The 14,843-nt window shown below is 45.1% G+C and overlaps 1 protein-coding gene across 1 annotated transcript in view; it reads right to left on the reverse strand.

Annotated features, from left to right (window-relative positions):
* Positions 1-11,175, reverse strand: part of IL10RA (interleukin 10 receptor subunit alpha) — a 34,315-nt gene extending 23,140 nt beyond the window's left edge. The window contains exon 1 of the mRNA XM_069614460.1: positions 11,024-11,175. Coding sequence (XP_069470561.1) covers positions 11,024-11,096 — 73 coding nt within the window. The 5' untranslated portion in view covers positions 11,097-11,175. The remainder of the gene's footprint in view (positions 1-11,023) is intronic.
* Between the last annotated feature and the right edge of the window lie 3,668 nt (positions 11,176-14,843).

The following is a 14,843-nucleotide window of genomic DNA, read 5'->3' on the forward strand; positions in this document are numbered from 1 at the left end:
ATTATTTTCCGTGACGGGCCCCCAGAGTACATTTTTAGAGCGCTTTGGGCGTGAGTAATTTGATACTCTGATAAAAGTTTAAGAAGCACACCCACAACTGCGAGAAATTGCCCGGCAAAATCCCCCGCCACCGATTTTTCTTTCCCTGACACTGCTTATATTTTATTCCCCATGAATGCACAAGCGCTTTCAACTGCAGAAAGTAAGTGCTGTTGTGACCTCTGCATATCTACAACAGAGAAAATAGGGCCTGGCTAATCTTTTTTTAATTCCAAGGATAGTTTTTTGCTCAGAAGACTCCGCACACTGGGGAATGCACAAGGGATTTAAATAACCACAGAAGGAGTAGAAGGTTTGTATGTTCATTTTATGGATAAAAGGTCATTTAATCCCCAAAAAAGGTAGTAACTAAGGCAAAACAAGGTGATGCAACACTGAAGTGGATGAATGTTACCATGTATTCAAACCATGGAATCACTGCACGGTAGTCAGCGAAGGCGAGCAGGCGTACAGTAGCAACCTTTTTTTGCTTGAAACAATGCTACGGGACGAACAGAACAGATGAAACTAAGTCTCACATAATTATGACACTTTTTATTTCATATAGCTACAATGAAGAAACAGACGTTTTGCTGCATCAACAGCTTAGTCATGGTTTTGGCAGGACAATAGACAGTGAAAAAAGACTTCATGTATGCTTTCCTTAGGATTGGCACAATGATCATAGAAATGGGACAACGTTCAAACTTTGTTTTCAAAAAACAGTTTGATATTTAATGCATGATTCTACTTATTAAAGGGAGTCAAGCTTAACACGAAATTACCTGTGCAAAGTGCAAATACATGCGCAAAAACGCGTTTAAATTGCAACGCGTGATGCATTGACTCTAAGATTTTAAGATAACAGTAAATAGCAGACCACATTAAGTCACAGAGCATTTACATCGAATTTAACAACTTGACAACTAAACTGCGAATGTGTGGTTACATGAGTCATATAATTATTACCATAGTGGTTATTTCACTTACTTTATGTTACTATCTAGAGAAGGATAGTTACCTGCTGGTTTAGTTTTAGGAGGCATGGTATTACAACACATGGTCAGATGCCAAAGGCCCTTCCTCTTGTTGCTACTCCATCTGCTCGACCAGTACAAGAGCAACAGTGTAAGGTTTTCCAGAGTAAAGTCTTTAAATTCACTTTGGGGCGAGCTTCCAAATCCCCCATAGAGGACCTCATTTGGAATCTATTTGCTGAAAAAACTTGAATCCTGATAAGAGAGACACTATGCTCCTCGGCGTATATTCGCAGATGTTCAGTTAACTTTCAGGAGAGCAAATCATCAATCTTTAGAAGGCATTCCATTTTTTGTGAAGTCAAAATATTTCTGTACTCAATATTTTGGCATCAAATGACGTCCTGGACCAAGATAGTGCTAGTCAGTTTTGACGTAGTACAATGGGTAGAATTCTCCTACCTCCCTCACTTTCAAGTCTGAGAATAAAATGCTAAAAAAGCAGCAATTATATTGATAAAAGTCTCATCATGTCCACAGGAAGTGGAGGGCTCAGTGTCAGCATGGGTCAGAATGCTTCTAGGACATTTAAAGAGAGTGCTCCTTATTTTTGACTCTTTTTTGTGTTTTTTTCTGAATTTAAAAAACTGAATTCTTGCTGCTAATCCCTCCATGAACTCTACCTCTACAAAGTGGTAGTTGTAAAAAAGATGCCACAGACATTAGAACAAACAATATCTCCCCAACGTTATATGGAGTATTTTAATGAAGAAACCCCCTTGGATAAAATACATCTTAAAAGAAAAGTATATTTGTACAGATATACTTATGAGTCTTTTTTTTACATAGAAAAAAACAAAACATTGTTAAAATGCCCCCCCAAAAACGTGCCTTGTATCGAGGGATATCACTTTAAAAAAATGTTCCCTATGTGCCTAGGAATATGCTGGGACCCCCACTCCTAAACAATGTCAGTGGTTAGATAGAGTGCCGCCGTGGCTAGATGGGTTTAACGGATACTTTTGGTAGACTGCCCGAGAGGGGATCTTGCACATCTGTGCCGGGACCTGCATCTGTAACTAGGGCTGCAAAGGGGTCAATGGTTCCAATGATGATGGTCACAAAAAGAAATGACCTTTTAAAAAGAATTGGGCACACCTGCACCACTGACATCTCATCCCACCATTCTCCACACTTGGTTCCCCCCATTGCACGTATTGTTTCTTCCTACAGAAGTTGCCCTGGTGCTGTAGCTTGTGGCAACGCGGAAGGTCCCTAATACACCCCTGCAGTCCCTGCAGTCTTTTTTTTATTTTACTTGCCTGCAATGCTACCATCAAAGGTTCGAACTTTTGGTGTTGGAACCTTTGGTGGTAGCATTTTTAGACCTTTTTGTACGTGCAACCGTTTAGATACGGTCAAAACGTACAATGCCCCTAATATAACAAATGTGTAATCTAGGAAGAGACAACCAGAAAGTCAAGGGGTGCATTGTTGCGAATTGACTAAAGTAGGGTTGGCCAACTGCAGATCTCAAGGTCTGGAAATATATTGTATTTTCAGGATACCGCTCATTAAATTCATGAGATTAATTTGCATACAATGATTCTAAATGTATGCAAATCTTTTCTCATGAACCTTAGTGAGGGATATCCTGAAACCCGGTCCAGATTCCGGGCCTCAGGGCCTAGAGTTGGACAACCCTGGACTAAAGTTTAAAGTTTAAAGATACAGAGGTAGCTTAGACTATTGGGACATCTCTCAACCGAGCAGTGGCTCTGGAAGGCTTATAGGAATAAGGTGTGGCCAGCCATCGGGCAAGAGAGGATTGATTGCTTGCCCCCCTTCTTTTAATTACTTTTGTTGATATATATTACTTGTTAATGAGAAAGGAGAGCAAGGACACCATCCTCTTTGTTATGTTTGTTATGTTATGTTAAATGAATTTATAAAGCGCACATTCACCCCCAGCCATCCTGTTGCTAGTAAATTAACAAAGGCTGAAAAGTGACCAGGAAGCTAAAAAAGAAACATTTTCAGTGTGGCAAGGAATTCCACAGCCTGGCAGCCAACACCGAAAAAAGGCAACACTCCAGTCCTTGCAAGTCTATGATGAGGTACTTGAAGATAAGGGACCGAGAGCCACTCCAAGATGGCAGCCCGGCACTCTGTTCTACTGATAGACATCAGGGATAGGCCATTTGCATGCAAAGCGTGCACTTCACGTCTTCCACGCTTAGTCATATGAATATCGGAGCCGCTTTACTGTTTGCCTGACTCGACCGAAATTCACTTTGGGTATCTGTATCAGTATGCTTTGCTGCCCTATACCTGGCATCATTTTAGGTAAGCTTGCAACCATTGTGTGCCCTCATATTTATGCTTTTGTTCTTGTTCAGTGTAAGTGCATGGACGCTGTGACAAATCAATTTACGGGGTACCAGTGGTCCAGGAGTGAATATCGGTTTCTAAACCATTGGTCATCCCGCACCCCTAATACACCAGAAGGGATCCGAACGGATTGGAATAACAAGCAAATTATAAACCTTCTCGTCCAATTTTGGTAATGGGAATGGAACGGCAGCTTATCTCCGAAAGGTTGTGAATCATTGGTTAGTTGCAACACAGCGAAAATACAATTATTACCCAATGATAAAAGCGACTGTCCAGTCAAGGTTACATAAAAAAATATCTACGTTATCTATATCACAACAGATAGTTCTAGCAACACTATGAAATCCAACCCACCATCTCTAGGAATGCAGAGGACAGACAGTTTCAAGAAGGAAAAGTGATGCACTCTGGATACTGACAGGAGGGTATTAGGTATGGTTAATAACCACAACAGTTTAAGGTTACTTGGCTTCAGCACGAAGGGAGCAATGGGTCTTGATAGGTCTCTAGGGGCCTTGCGGGAAAAGCCAGGGGGACAGAACCACAATGTACCTTGAGCTGTAGGTGTTCTTGGTGCTCGACAGGTCCAGGTTGGCTTCAGGGTGCTTTGCAGGCTTCTGTGACAGAGATCGGGATGGGAGTCAGCTGCAGGGATCAGGCGGCAAGGCGGTTGAGCGAGCGAAGCTGGATGAACGGCTGCAGGCTGGCGTTCATGGCGGCTTAGATTCAGGAATCGTTGCCTCATTGGTGATCCGTGGTTCTGAAGCACTGGGTCAGATGTCTTGGATGTTTTTAAGAGACTGCGGCTTGATAGCGGTCAGCATTGCAGTCAGTTGCAGCTCGAGGAACTCGACTGGTTCGACAATGTCCTTTAAGGTGGACGGCGGTAGATGCATGTTGAGGCACATCTCCCATCTTCTTCCATGGGCTTGTGTCATCCTTTAAGGCGGATGGCCCAGAGCTGTGGAGCGTGTTGCAAGCAGCAGCCTTGTCCTTGGTTGTTGGTTCAGAGACCTTCTGGCACTCCCTGTCCAGGGAGCTTGCTGCAGAGCCTAGAAGGGCATACTGTGTTCTGGTTAGGTACCGGATCTGGAGAGGCCGGAGGGTCCTCTGAGTTCTGTTTCTCATTCTTTTCCCTGAGAGAACATTAGGGGAGGGACCTTGCTTCTCTCTTTGAACATCCTGGCCTTCCTTCACTGGCAGAAGATTTAAGGCAGACTGTATCTTCAGCCAGGGTCGTAGTCCCAGACATGACAGCTCACTGTCATTAATACTGTGGGGGCAGCTGGCTTCAGGTTGACACCATTACATATGAACGGTTGATGGGTTTCCTGTCTCCTTTGTTAACCTCTGTAGCCAGGCCCCATGTGGGCCTATTTGAAGTACCCTCGAATTGGTATGTAAATCGCTGCCACCAGCTAGAGGGCTGAACAAATGAGCAGGTTGGATCCATAGAGCCTTTGTTAGTTAATCAGGCTGGTGTGACGGCATCATGAAGCAGACCCAGACAACAGAAATTTAGTTTGGGATACAAAATTGTGTTCAATGTAAAATGGTTAGAAAAAAGCCTATCTTGTCCTATGCTGAGGTGGGATTTCCCTACTGAGAGGAAACTAAGTATAGTCTGCGTCAGGAAGTCCAAAGAAAACAACCGTCTGAGTACAAATACTACACTTGCCCTCACATCTATTTATATACACTGTCTGGGATTCTCAATGTCAAAAGAATACGTATTCAAAGTACAAGTTCTGAGCTTCTTTCAGCGCCTGTCTTGCTAGGGGGTTCCCTTCCCAAAGCCTCAACACTGTTCACAATGCCACGGGGGTTCCCTCCCCTAGCTTTCTTATTCTTCACAGCACAATCTCCAGCGACACTTTCCAGATCCTCTCATTTGGTTATTCTTCACAAGTTTCACAACTACATTTCCTCAATTCTTCCATCAAACGTCCTTTATGTTCCATCACAGGTTTCTCGGCAAGTATTTTATGTGGCTTTTCTGTGGGTGGGTGTCCTGAGCCTAGGCGCAGTTGTCAGACAAAACAGTCCACTCAGTGTAGGTCACGCAACCGATACACTCTACTTGTTTCGTCTTGACCATCGCTTGCTTGGCCTCTTCTCATTAGTTGCCACTTCATGCACTTCTATGGCTCTTGCCAATCTTTGGTTTCTCAAAGCACATAGTCTCCAATGGCTCTTGACAATGCTTGTTTCACACAGTTTCCAATGGTACTGGCCAATGCTTGTTTTACACAGTTTCAGAATGGCTCTTGCCAATGTAGGTGCATATCTTCTTTCTACGTGTGTACACGCTCCCAACTTCTCCTTAGAAAACACATAATGTTCCCTTGGCTTTTTACGGAATGGATGTACAACTCTTTTCTTCCTTTTACTTCCCAAAAATGCTGGCATCAAAGATTTGGTCTTATTATAAAGGAAAGGTTTGCTCGCGAGCTATCTTTCTACAGCAAAGCCACTAAGTTGCTGTTAGTGTGTGGGTTCCTTTTCTCTTGCGAACGTGTTCAGCAATGTCTCATTTACTTGCATTTGTGTGAAAGACCAGTAGGTGTTTCTTATGTCAGTGAAACTCAGTGGTGCTGTTGCTTGCCTTTCAGGTCTACGCAAACCTTTCTGCACTCTTCTTCTTCCTTTGGGGGTCTTCAGCTCACCCCTTGGACACTCCGGCATTCCTGCAACGTCCGGAGGTGACAAGCACTCTTCGTGGGGATCAATGAGATGGCACTCCTTAGCCCTGCTTCCTGCTGCACCGATGCAGCATAGCGGCGCTCCTGCTCCAGCGCCACTCACAGGACCCATCCCAACCAGCACAGGGGTCAGTATCTTGGCGCACTTTTTGCCACAGAACCGTCTCTCACAGCTCCCTCCTCGCTAGCTGCTTCCTCGCCAGCTCCTTCCTTGTCAGCTCCTCTCTCCTTGCTTTAGGTGGAAAAGTTATTTTCATCCTCTAGGAGTGTTAAGTGATCTCTAGTGTGGGTCATTAATTCCAATTGCCTGACGATGGCCAAAGCTATTAGGTGGTCTTGCCTGATTGTTCCACCTGCAACCCTCTTGATTCCTCTTCTTAGTCTCAGTACCAGACTGGTGTGTGTATGTATGAATGTCTATGGGAAAATAGGGGTCTGAACTGCAATACCATGCAAAGGTCTGGGGGATTATTGGAACATCTAGAAAGGGAAATGAGGGATACTGGATCTCACCCAAGGGTGCCCCATCCCCACTCCCCAAATTTCCTCCACCCAGGTGATGCCCCCCATGCATATCCACCCTTGGGTGCAGGATCCAAAAGGCGTGGACTTTCCTGGCCCCTTGAAAACAGGATATATGGGGAAAAAAGCTGAGGACACACTCAGATTCCTCACACTGGCCATGGCAGGGTGACGCATGGTCCTCCCCCTTCCTGGAGATGACTTAGTGTACTCCTGGCTGTCACATTCCAAATAAATATGACAGGTGCCGGGCTGTGACTGTAAACTGTGCCGCCCAGAGAAAATGTGTGTGGATTAGCCCCACACATTTTTCTGAGACTGGTCTACCATCATTCCATTTAATAAAACAATTTGAAAAAGCCCAGGCGTGTGCCAACCCACCGTGCGGATGGTCAAATTCCTCACAGGTGCTGACTGGTTCCCCTATTTTTTTTCTTTTTCTATTCATGTAGCTAATATAGGTTAATCATCAGATTACCTGATATGAAATTTGGTTGGGGAATGTCACTGGACCCTTCATTCTTTCAGCTAAGGTAGCACATGTAGTCTTACTGTGATGTGTGCTTCATATCACACTCTTCGAGATTTCTTTTTTTTTATTAAACAATATTTGGATTAGTTGCATGTCAGAGGCTTAAGCGCCTCGCCAGGGAACCTAGGTGCAATCTACAGATGACCATGGTTCATCACTCACATAATATGACTTATCCATGCATTGATAGAGTAAGTCATTTACTTTCTCTGCCTGTGCTTTTGGCTCTTCTTCTTACTCAGGACATTTGTCCTTGCACTCTTTGGTGAAATAGCAACTCCATTTAGATTGCATTGGTGTTGGGGCACTTGGTGGTTTCTTATTTTATTTTTGTGGAGGTATGTTTGTAATTGTTTTGACTTCTGCATTTTTAGCAGTATTTTAAAATGAGTTAAATACTGCTCATTCAATGGGTTTATTCCCAGGGCATATCTGTCTGGTCCTGAAGAAGGCAGAGTCACTTGGCTATCCCGCTGAAACATATTGGCCCAATAAGCTAGCAGCATATGTGTCTGCAAGACCGTACAGGTGTATTGGATTGGATTACTTTAAGACATACGTGTACCCAGGTTCAAAGGGTCCTCCTAAATGGTTACAAAGATTCTCTGTTAGCAGTGCAGCTAGGGAATGCAAGAGGGACCCAGTGGTTTAATTGTCAGCATGTGTTTTTATATGGCTTTTTTTCTATGCTGGCAAATGGCGAGTAGCCAGGGGGAAGCGGCATGCGGTTTTCGTTTTGAAAATCAGATATAGATGTAAGAGACTTTTGGAAAACGAAGAGTGACATCACTGAAGCAGGAATAAGACCTGCTTAGAGCTCCCTGCTACACAAACGGAGGGTTTGAAATTAAGGAGAGGTGGGAGCCATTTAGCGTCTGCTTCTAGCCTAGTAGAGCCTGTTAGCTTGAAACCAACAACTACTAGGAGCTCATTTTGGCTCCTAGGGTCATCTGGTGCCTTCCAAACATGTAAATGTGACATTAATTTTGAGTATTTGAGAATGTTAATAAAGAGGAATTAGAACACATCTAATATACATTTAAACACAATGGCTCATAGAAATCAACAAAAAGTTAAAGGAGCATCTCTGGTAGCTCCTGGTTCCTCTATGGTAGCTCCTGCCTATAGGGTGATACCCAAGTGATACCCGAGAGCTGGTTTTGGCTCATGCTCACCGAATCTCAATTTTGAGCCCTGCAAACTCACACTTAAATGGTAAACTGTCTCCTACTCCATCAGATAACCTTGGGGCGGGGTGGGGACTAGGCCCTCTCTCTTTTCGTTTTGCTTAAGGTAATCTCTACTCTTTCAGAATTAGTTAGTGAGAGATTCACTGACAGTTGTCCAAAGTCTGCAATCTCATCAGATTGTTTTCTGTATCTTTTATACACAAGCTATAGGTGATCATGAAGCTGCCCTGAGGAAGGCCAAAGAGTCGAATTGGCCGAAACGTGTCAGGGATAAGTTTCACACCAAGATCTATGAGACAGCACATGCTTTGAAAAGTACAACTTTGAATGCTGCATGTGTTTATCGTGACTGTGATGGAATAAGACACTTCTTTCAAAAGAGATTGGTGATTTTAGATAGGGTTAACATATAAGACTATGATAGAAACATAACATAACTTTGTGATAAATGTTTTGAAATAATGAACGTGTAAGAAATTTGGACAACTGAGACTAGAGAGATTGCTATGTTTTACATGTTGTTTGTACCCCAGTGGATCCCTACCCTCAATCAATTTCTGGGACCTTCTCTTTGGTTAGAATACATCATTCTACACACCTGAGCACTAGGCAGGTGCTCCCTCCCCCATCAAACAAGGCTTTCTCGAGACAACATACCACATGTCAAATAATTCCATGCATGCAGCTCCAGGTCCATCACTTTCTCCAAATCGTTACAAAATATAATATGGAACTAAGGTGTCACCCTGCAACACAGGGAAGGCACCGCACTAACAGCAAACAAAATAAGTGGTGTGTGTAAAGTTTTGAATAATTCTTAACTGGTGGCATTGCTCTGGGCATCCCTGCAGACCATTATCCTTCATCCTGCCATGACATTACAGAAAGCGGAAAGCCCATATGAAAATCAGGCTCGGTGCCACACAGAAGGGGCAGTCACGTCCAAACTGATGGTGACATCACTTCTGCACGATACTGCAAGCAACCCTAGACACATTGTGGACGCTTTTGGCTTTATCTTTGAGTTGTAGTTTGGGTCTCTTGGCCCAGTAGCCTCAGGGCACACGTCTGGGCGTACCCGTCCCACTCAGGGTGACTACAGCAAAACAAAAAAGGTGATGGCTGGAAGGTTTAGACCTAATTGTAACCTCTGGCATTGCTCTGGGCAACCCTCCAGACCATTGTTCTTCAGCCTGCCAGCTTCCAGTCATCACTCCTTTTCTTTGCTTTAATCGCTACCAGAGGTATGACGTCATCAACACGTAATTACCCCCTTCTCCCTCCTCCATGAGACCATGGCAGGCAGCCTTACAGGGGGTACACCCTAGGTGTCAAAAGACTCATCGATAGCAATAATGCCACCGGGCAAGAACCTGCAATCTCTCCCCAAAAGAATAGGCGGGTGAGTTGTGCGAGCTGCACACAAGTGTCACTCTCACACAATGGCATACAGATACAGTGTCCCTCTCAGTGTGCAGCCTCAGCTCAGTGTTAACCCGGTGATGCAATGTCACCCTCACAGAATCACCCACTGTAGCAGCGCCCCTCTCGCAGAATGAGCCACAGTAACATGGCGCCACGGCACGGACTGACCTCACAGCAGCCCAGCATCCGCTTCCACAGTGATCCATAGTCATGGTGTAACACCAACACCGCAACCCTCTGCATAGAGTGACCACACAATAACACACCATGCCACGGGTTCCCAAGCACGCGTAGAAATACCAGTGCCCCTTACAGATGCGCCCACGTGAATAGAACAGGTGCCCACAGTATCAGTGGCCATGCACCTAACAGAAGAATCCCACAGAAAGCCAGTGCCAACCCCGCATGCAGACCCGCAAATGGCATGGCATAAACTCCACCTCTACCATGAGTTATAGTCGTAGGACCAGCTCCCACGCTTGGTGGTCATTTGGTGGTAATCCTTCCAAATGACTGCCAAAATCGGTTACAGTTACCACCACTTGGTCCCGTGGGGTAACTACAGGGTTACAAGTGGTGGTAAAACAGTGTTAGACCCCATTTTTGGAGTCCATAGGACTGCACAGCGATGTTGGTGTAATTACCACTCGAGCAGTGAAAACGTCAGTAATTCCGTTCCCACCAAAAAAGGGCAGTGGTGGAAGTACCACCACTTTTTTACCACTCCACCAAACTCGGAATGAGGCCCAGTGCCAGGAGCGTCCTCCTCGCAATGGCTTCAAGTTGGGGGTTAGAAGCCTCCCAGTTTCAGGGCCACTTCATGGAAGACATCAGACAAACTGAACACCCCAACCCCCGCCCCAGACGGGAAACCTAGCGCGCCGTGCTCCTGGTCTGGCGTGCTATGTGTCGCTGTGCTATTTACTCTGGCTCTCTTTGTATGTACTCACCCGAGAAAAAACCAGTGTCATCTTTTTGTTTTCACAACCCAGGTAATAGTACTTATGTAGTCACCATTCAGTCTCTCCAACAAGGATTTGCAACCGGGATTGCTTACTCACAAACAGTTCTACGCAGCAGGAACTCAACCCACTGAGCAAACGGACTGCGATGGGAGTCTGTGAGCCGAGGTTCAGTCACAAGGACAAACGAACGCACCTTTGCAGTGAGCACATTAACCACCTGGGCTATATTTTTTCTCCGAGTAGGCGGGGTAGGGGCACACACAGGCAGGTGCCTTACCTCGCGCTCCGCTCAGACAGAAGGCCGTCGAAAGGGCGAGGACCTGCAGTGCCGACGGGAGTCTCAGTGCCATCACGGTTTCCCTTGCATTATCCGAACCTGCCAGGCTGATGAGCGCGCACCACTGAGCGGCTGCAGGGCGGGCCTGACAATGTGGCTCCCCAAAGCTCAGCCCCTACCGCGCCCGCTCCACCCCTCCCGGGCAAGTCCGCCCCCTAATGCGAGGGCGGCAGGAAGCCGCCAGTTCCCCATTCCTCTGTCCACCGGTGGTGAACGGGTTCACCGCACCCCCACACTGCGTTCACACAAGCCCAGGAAAACCCCTCAGCCTATTTAAAAAGAGAAAAAGAAACGTGAAAAGTTTCAGCACAGTTCATCTTAACCCAGCCAGGATACGAGGCAGACAGAGGGAGGGTCGGGCTGGGGCAGACAGCGGGAGGGTCGGGCTGGGGCAGACAGCTACCTCGGGCACCAATGAAAAAGTGGCCCACTGTTGCAAATGGCAATTCATTCCTTTTGTGACCGACTGAGTAATACACAGGGGGGAGGTTTTTGATAACACGTGATGGAAATTGGGCATTTTAAGGAATATTTATCAATAACACTGGTCAAAACTACTATCCACATGGCGAATAAACGTATCAAACTGGCTGACATGGGCCAAAAAGTGGCCCACTTTGACCAAAAAAAACTGTCCCACACGAGCATTTTGTGTTTTTTTATCTGGCATTGCCCTATAGGCCAGTCCGAGCCTAGACAGGCGTCATTATGAGTTTGCCGGTATCCAACCTGTAATTCCGGCGAGATACCGGCAAACTGACCTACCGTTACCAGCACCTGCAACGGCAGCCATTACCGGTTCCTGGTGTCCCATAGGACTCCATGGGGGGCATTGCCGATATTACCGGCACATGTATCGCTGGTGCCAGTAATACCGGCTCTTTTTTGTCAGTGGCGGCCTGTTTTACTAGGATGGAGGTAAATTAGATAACCCCCACGCGGTGTAGGAAAGTGCCGGTAACGGAATGCCATTTTTACCACCACTTTTGCCGCTGCGCTAAATTCACAATGACCCCCTGATTAATGGCCCCAATAAAATAAGAACACTGCCTCAAACAAATCATTTTCACCAGGAAATGCCAACACAAACATCATAGTTCAATTCTAAAGGGAGCGCGCCTCCCCGCAGTGTAAACACCCAGGTATGTTTACACTGTATTCCTACCAGTTATGCTGGCACCTTAACATTAGTAGTCAAGCAGCCCTTGGTTGTGTCTTCGCAGCTCCCCTCAAATGTTATGTTTAAAAAAAAATATATATTTTTATTACATTTTGTAACATTTGCGTCCAGATTTGCATATAACCCAGTGCTGTATGATAACACATTACCATCATATTATCTGTTATGTTCTTTTTAACTTAACTCTGAACTGTTCCCAACCCCACCCGCTCCCCTTAACTTAGCCAAACTGTAATATCTAGTAACAATGCTGTACTCAGATGTGTTTATCTCGCGCTGTCCTCTGTGTCCAATTCAAGTGTTTCATTCGCGTCTTATCTTGTTCTGTTATGAACAAAGTTAATGTTAGCTCTGACCATTGCGTCAGGTCTCCGCAAGGGTCTTGTATTTGCCCCCTTGCCGCTTGCTTCCACACCTCTGTCTCGGTCACTGTCCATTTTTGTAGTTCCTTCCACCACCTTACTACTGACGGGCCTTTGTGCGAATTCCATTCCATTGGTATGCAGCGTTTTGCCAGTATATACGCTAGGGCTTTCAATTTCCGAGCGCCTTTCCATTCTTACTCGCCCTAGTATACATGCCTCCGGTGATTGGACGTCCAGTTCAATGTGCCCTGTGGATAATTTGTGTGCAATGTCTTTCCAGAACTTCGCTATGACTGGACATTCCCAAGACATGTGCTGAGTTTAGGGCCCTTTAGGAACGTGCATGCAATAGGTGGGTTCACAGAATAACTCTGAGTCCAAATAACCGAACCAACTCAGGAAGATGGCAAAGTACTGGTTTATTAACAATGATCTAAAACAAGGAGTTACAACGATCATCAGCGGACGTTCGCGCAATTTCTCTCAGCGATCTTTTCACAAAACTTTATACTAAAAATACAACAGAGGTGACATCATACTACGTGGAAAATAATGACAATCCTACTAGGCATTGTGATAGGCTTAAGGGAAATATCTAAGTATACATTACATGGGACCTAGGATTATGATTGGCTGCCCACTGTCAGGTGGACAATATACATCTACCTCTAAAACATGTAATCTTCAAAACCATTAAAGGATAGTTCCGGGACTTTTTTTTTATTGTTCCTATGGTTCGGCCATGTGTTTTTAAGCATAAATCGGTAGATCGTAGAAAACTTTCCTATGGACCTTACCCGACTTTTCGTCCATTAACGCACTCGAAAACATCCGCCATTTTATGATAATCCTCTCACTTGCCGCATCGCCCTGGCTCACCTGCTTTTGCGGCACTAAATCAAATCCCCCGCCCCTGAAACAGACTTGATCAAAAAATTCATATTCCCCGCCTCTATCCGTGACGTGACTGAGCTGCGTAGGCAAACGCGCCCAGGCGTCTTCTACGCGACTCCACACAGAACCAGGAAATCAACACAGATGAGCTCAAACAACACAGCGCGCCACAATTGGGAATATGAAACTGTGCTTTTAAATTAAACCGCAAGATTGTAAATTTGGTAAAGTACATTTATTTGACATCAAATGTTTTGAGAATATTCAGCGATTAGCATTTTTATTTGCTCACGTTCCAAAAAGTTCGTTTCGAGGCACACGATGTTCCTTTGCTGTACACAGGGTCTTAGATCATCTCACAATACAGCGCCACAATTCGGAATATGAAACTGTGGTTTAAAAGCAAACGGCAAGATTGTACATTTGGCAAAGTACATTTATTTGACATCAAATGTTTTGAGAATATTCAGCGATTTGCATTTTTATTTGCTCTCGATCCAAAATATTTCGTCTTGAGGCAAGCGATGTTCGTGTGCAGTAGACAGGGTGTTGGTTTACGATAAAATAAGCTCTTTGGTCGCACTGATAATCGCATGGCTATTCCAACAACGAGGCACTAGGGCACCACAACGGTCTGTATGTTGCATCTAGCCGCTCGTACCGCGTAAGGGCATACTTGTACTTGGCGATCGTCCCACAAAATGGTCAGGGTGCTAACGTTGTTCACGCGGAGAAGCAACTGGCGGTTATAAAACCCATCCGCCGGTGTCTGGTACTCGTGACACATGCAGTAATGGACGATGTATCTATTTGAAAAACATAAAAAAAAGGAAATTAGTCTCACCATCAGATCTTTATTAAAATTATTCATTTTATATATTAGGTCTGGAAATTATTTCATAGCTAGGACAGTGCAACTGGGTTTTATACGTCAAGGGGGGCTGTAGGATACTGAGACAGTCCCCCAGTGCAGGGGTTGACAGGGAGTGCAGGTGGAGAGTGGGAGGGCCCAGTTCCGAGGTCGCAGACAGTGGACAAGTTGTAGCAGGGGAGAGGGAGAGAGAAAGCAGAAGCAAAGAGGAAGGTTTGGAGGTGCTTCCGTAAAAGGAGACGGTTCTCCCCAAGATAGTGCGCGGTACAAAACAATATGCCACATAGAATGAACAAGTACAACTTAACCCGTCTTTAAAGCTACTGTATAGTAATTAAATTGCGGTATAAACTCATCTAAAGAGTTACTTACATTATATTTGCATTTTCCATTGTGTCTGTGCGTAGGGCAGCCCCGAAATACCACTCCTTCTATGCCGACGTTTTATTT

This window comes from Ambystoma mexicanum, chromosome 9 (assembly GCF_040938575.1).
Source record: "Ambystoma mexicanum isolate Mex_15411 chromosome 9, UKY_AmexF1_1, whole genome shotgun sequence".
In the NCBI taxonomy this organism is placed as follows: Eukaryota; Metazoa; Chordata; class Amphibia; order Caudata; family Ambystomatidae; genus Ambystoma; species Ambystoma mexicanum.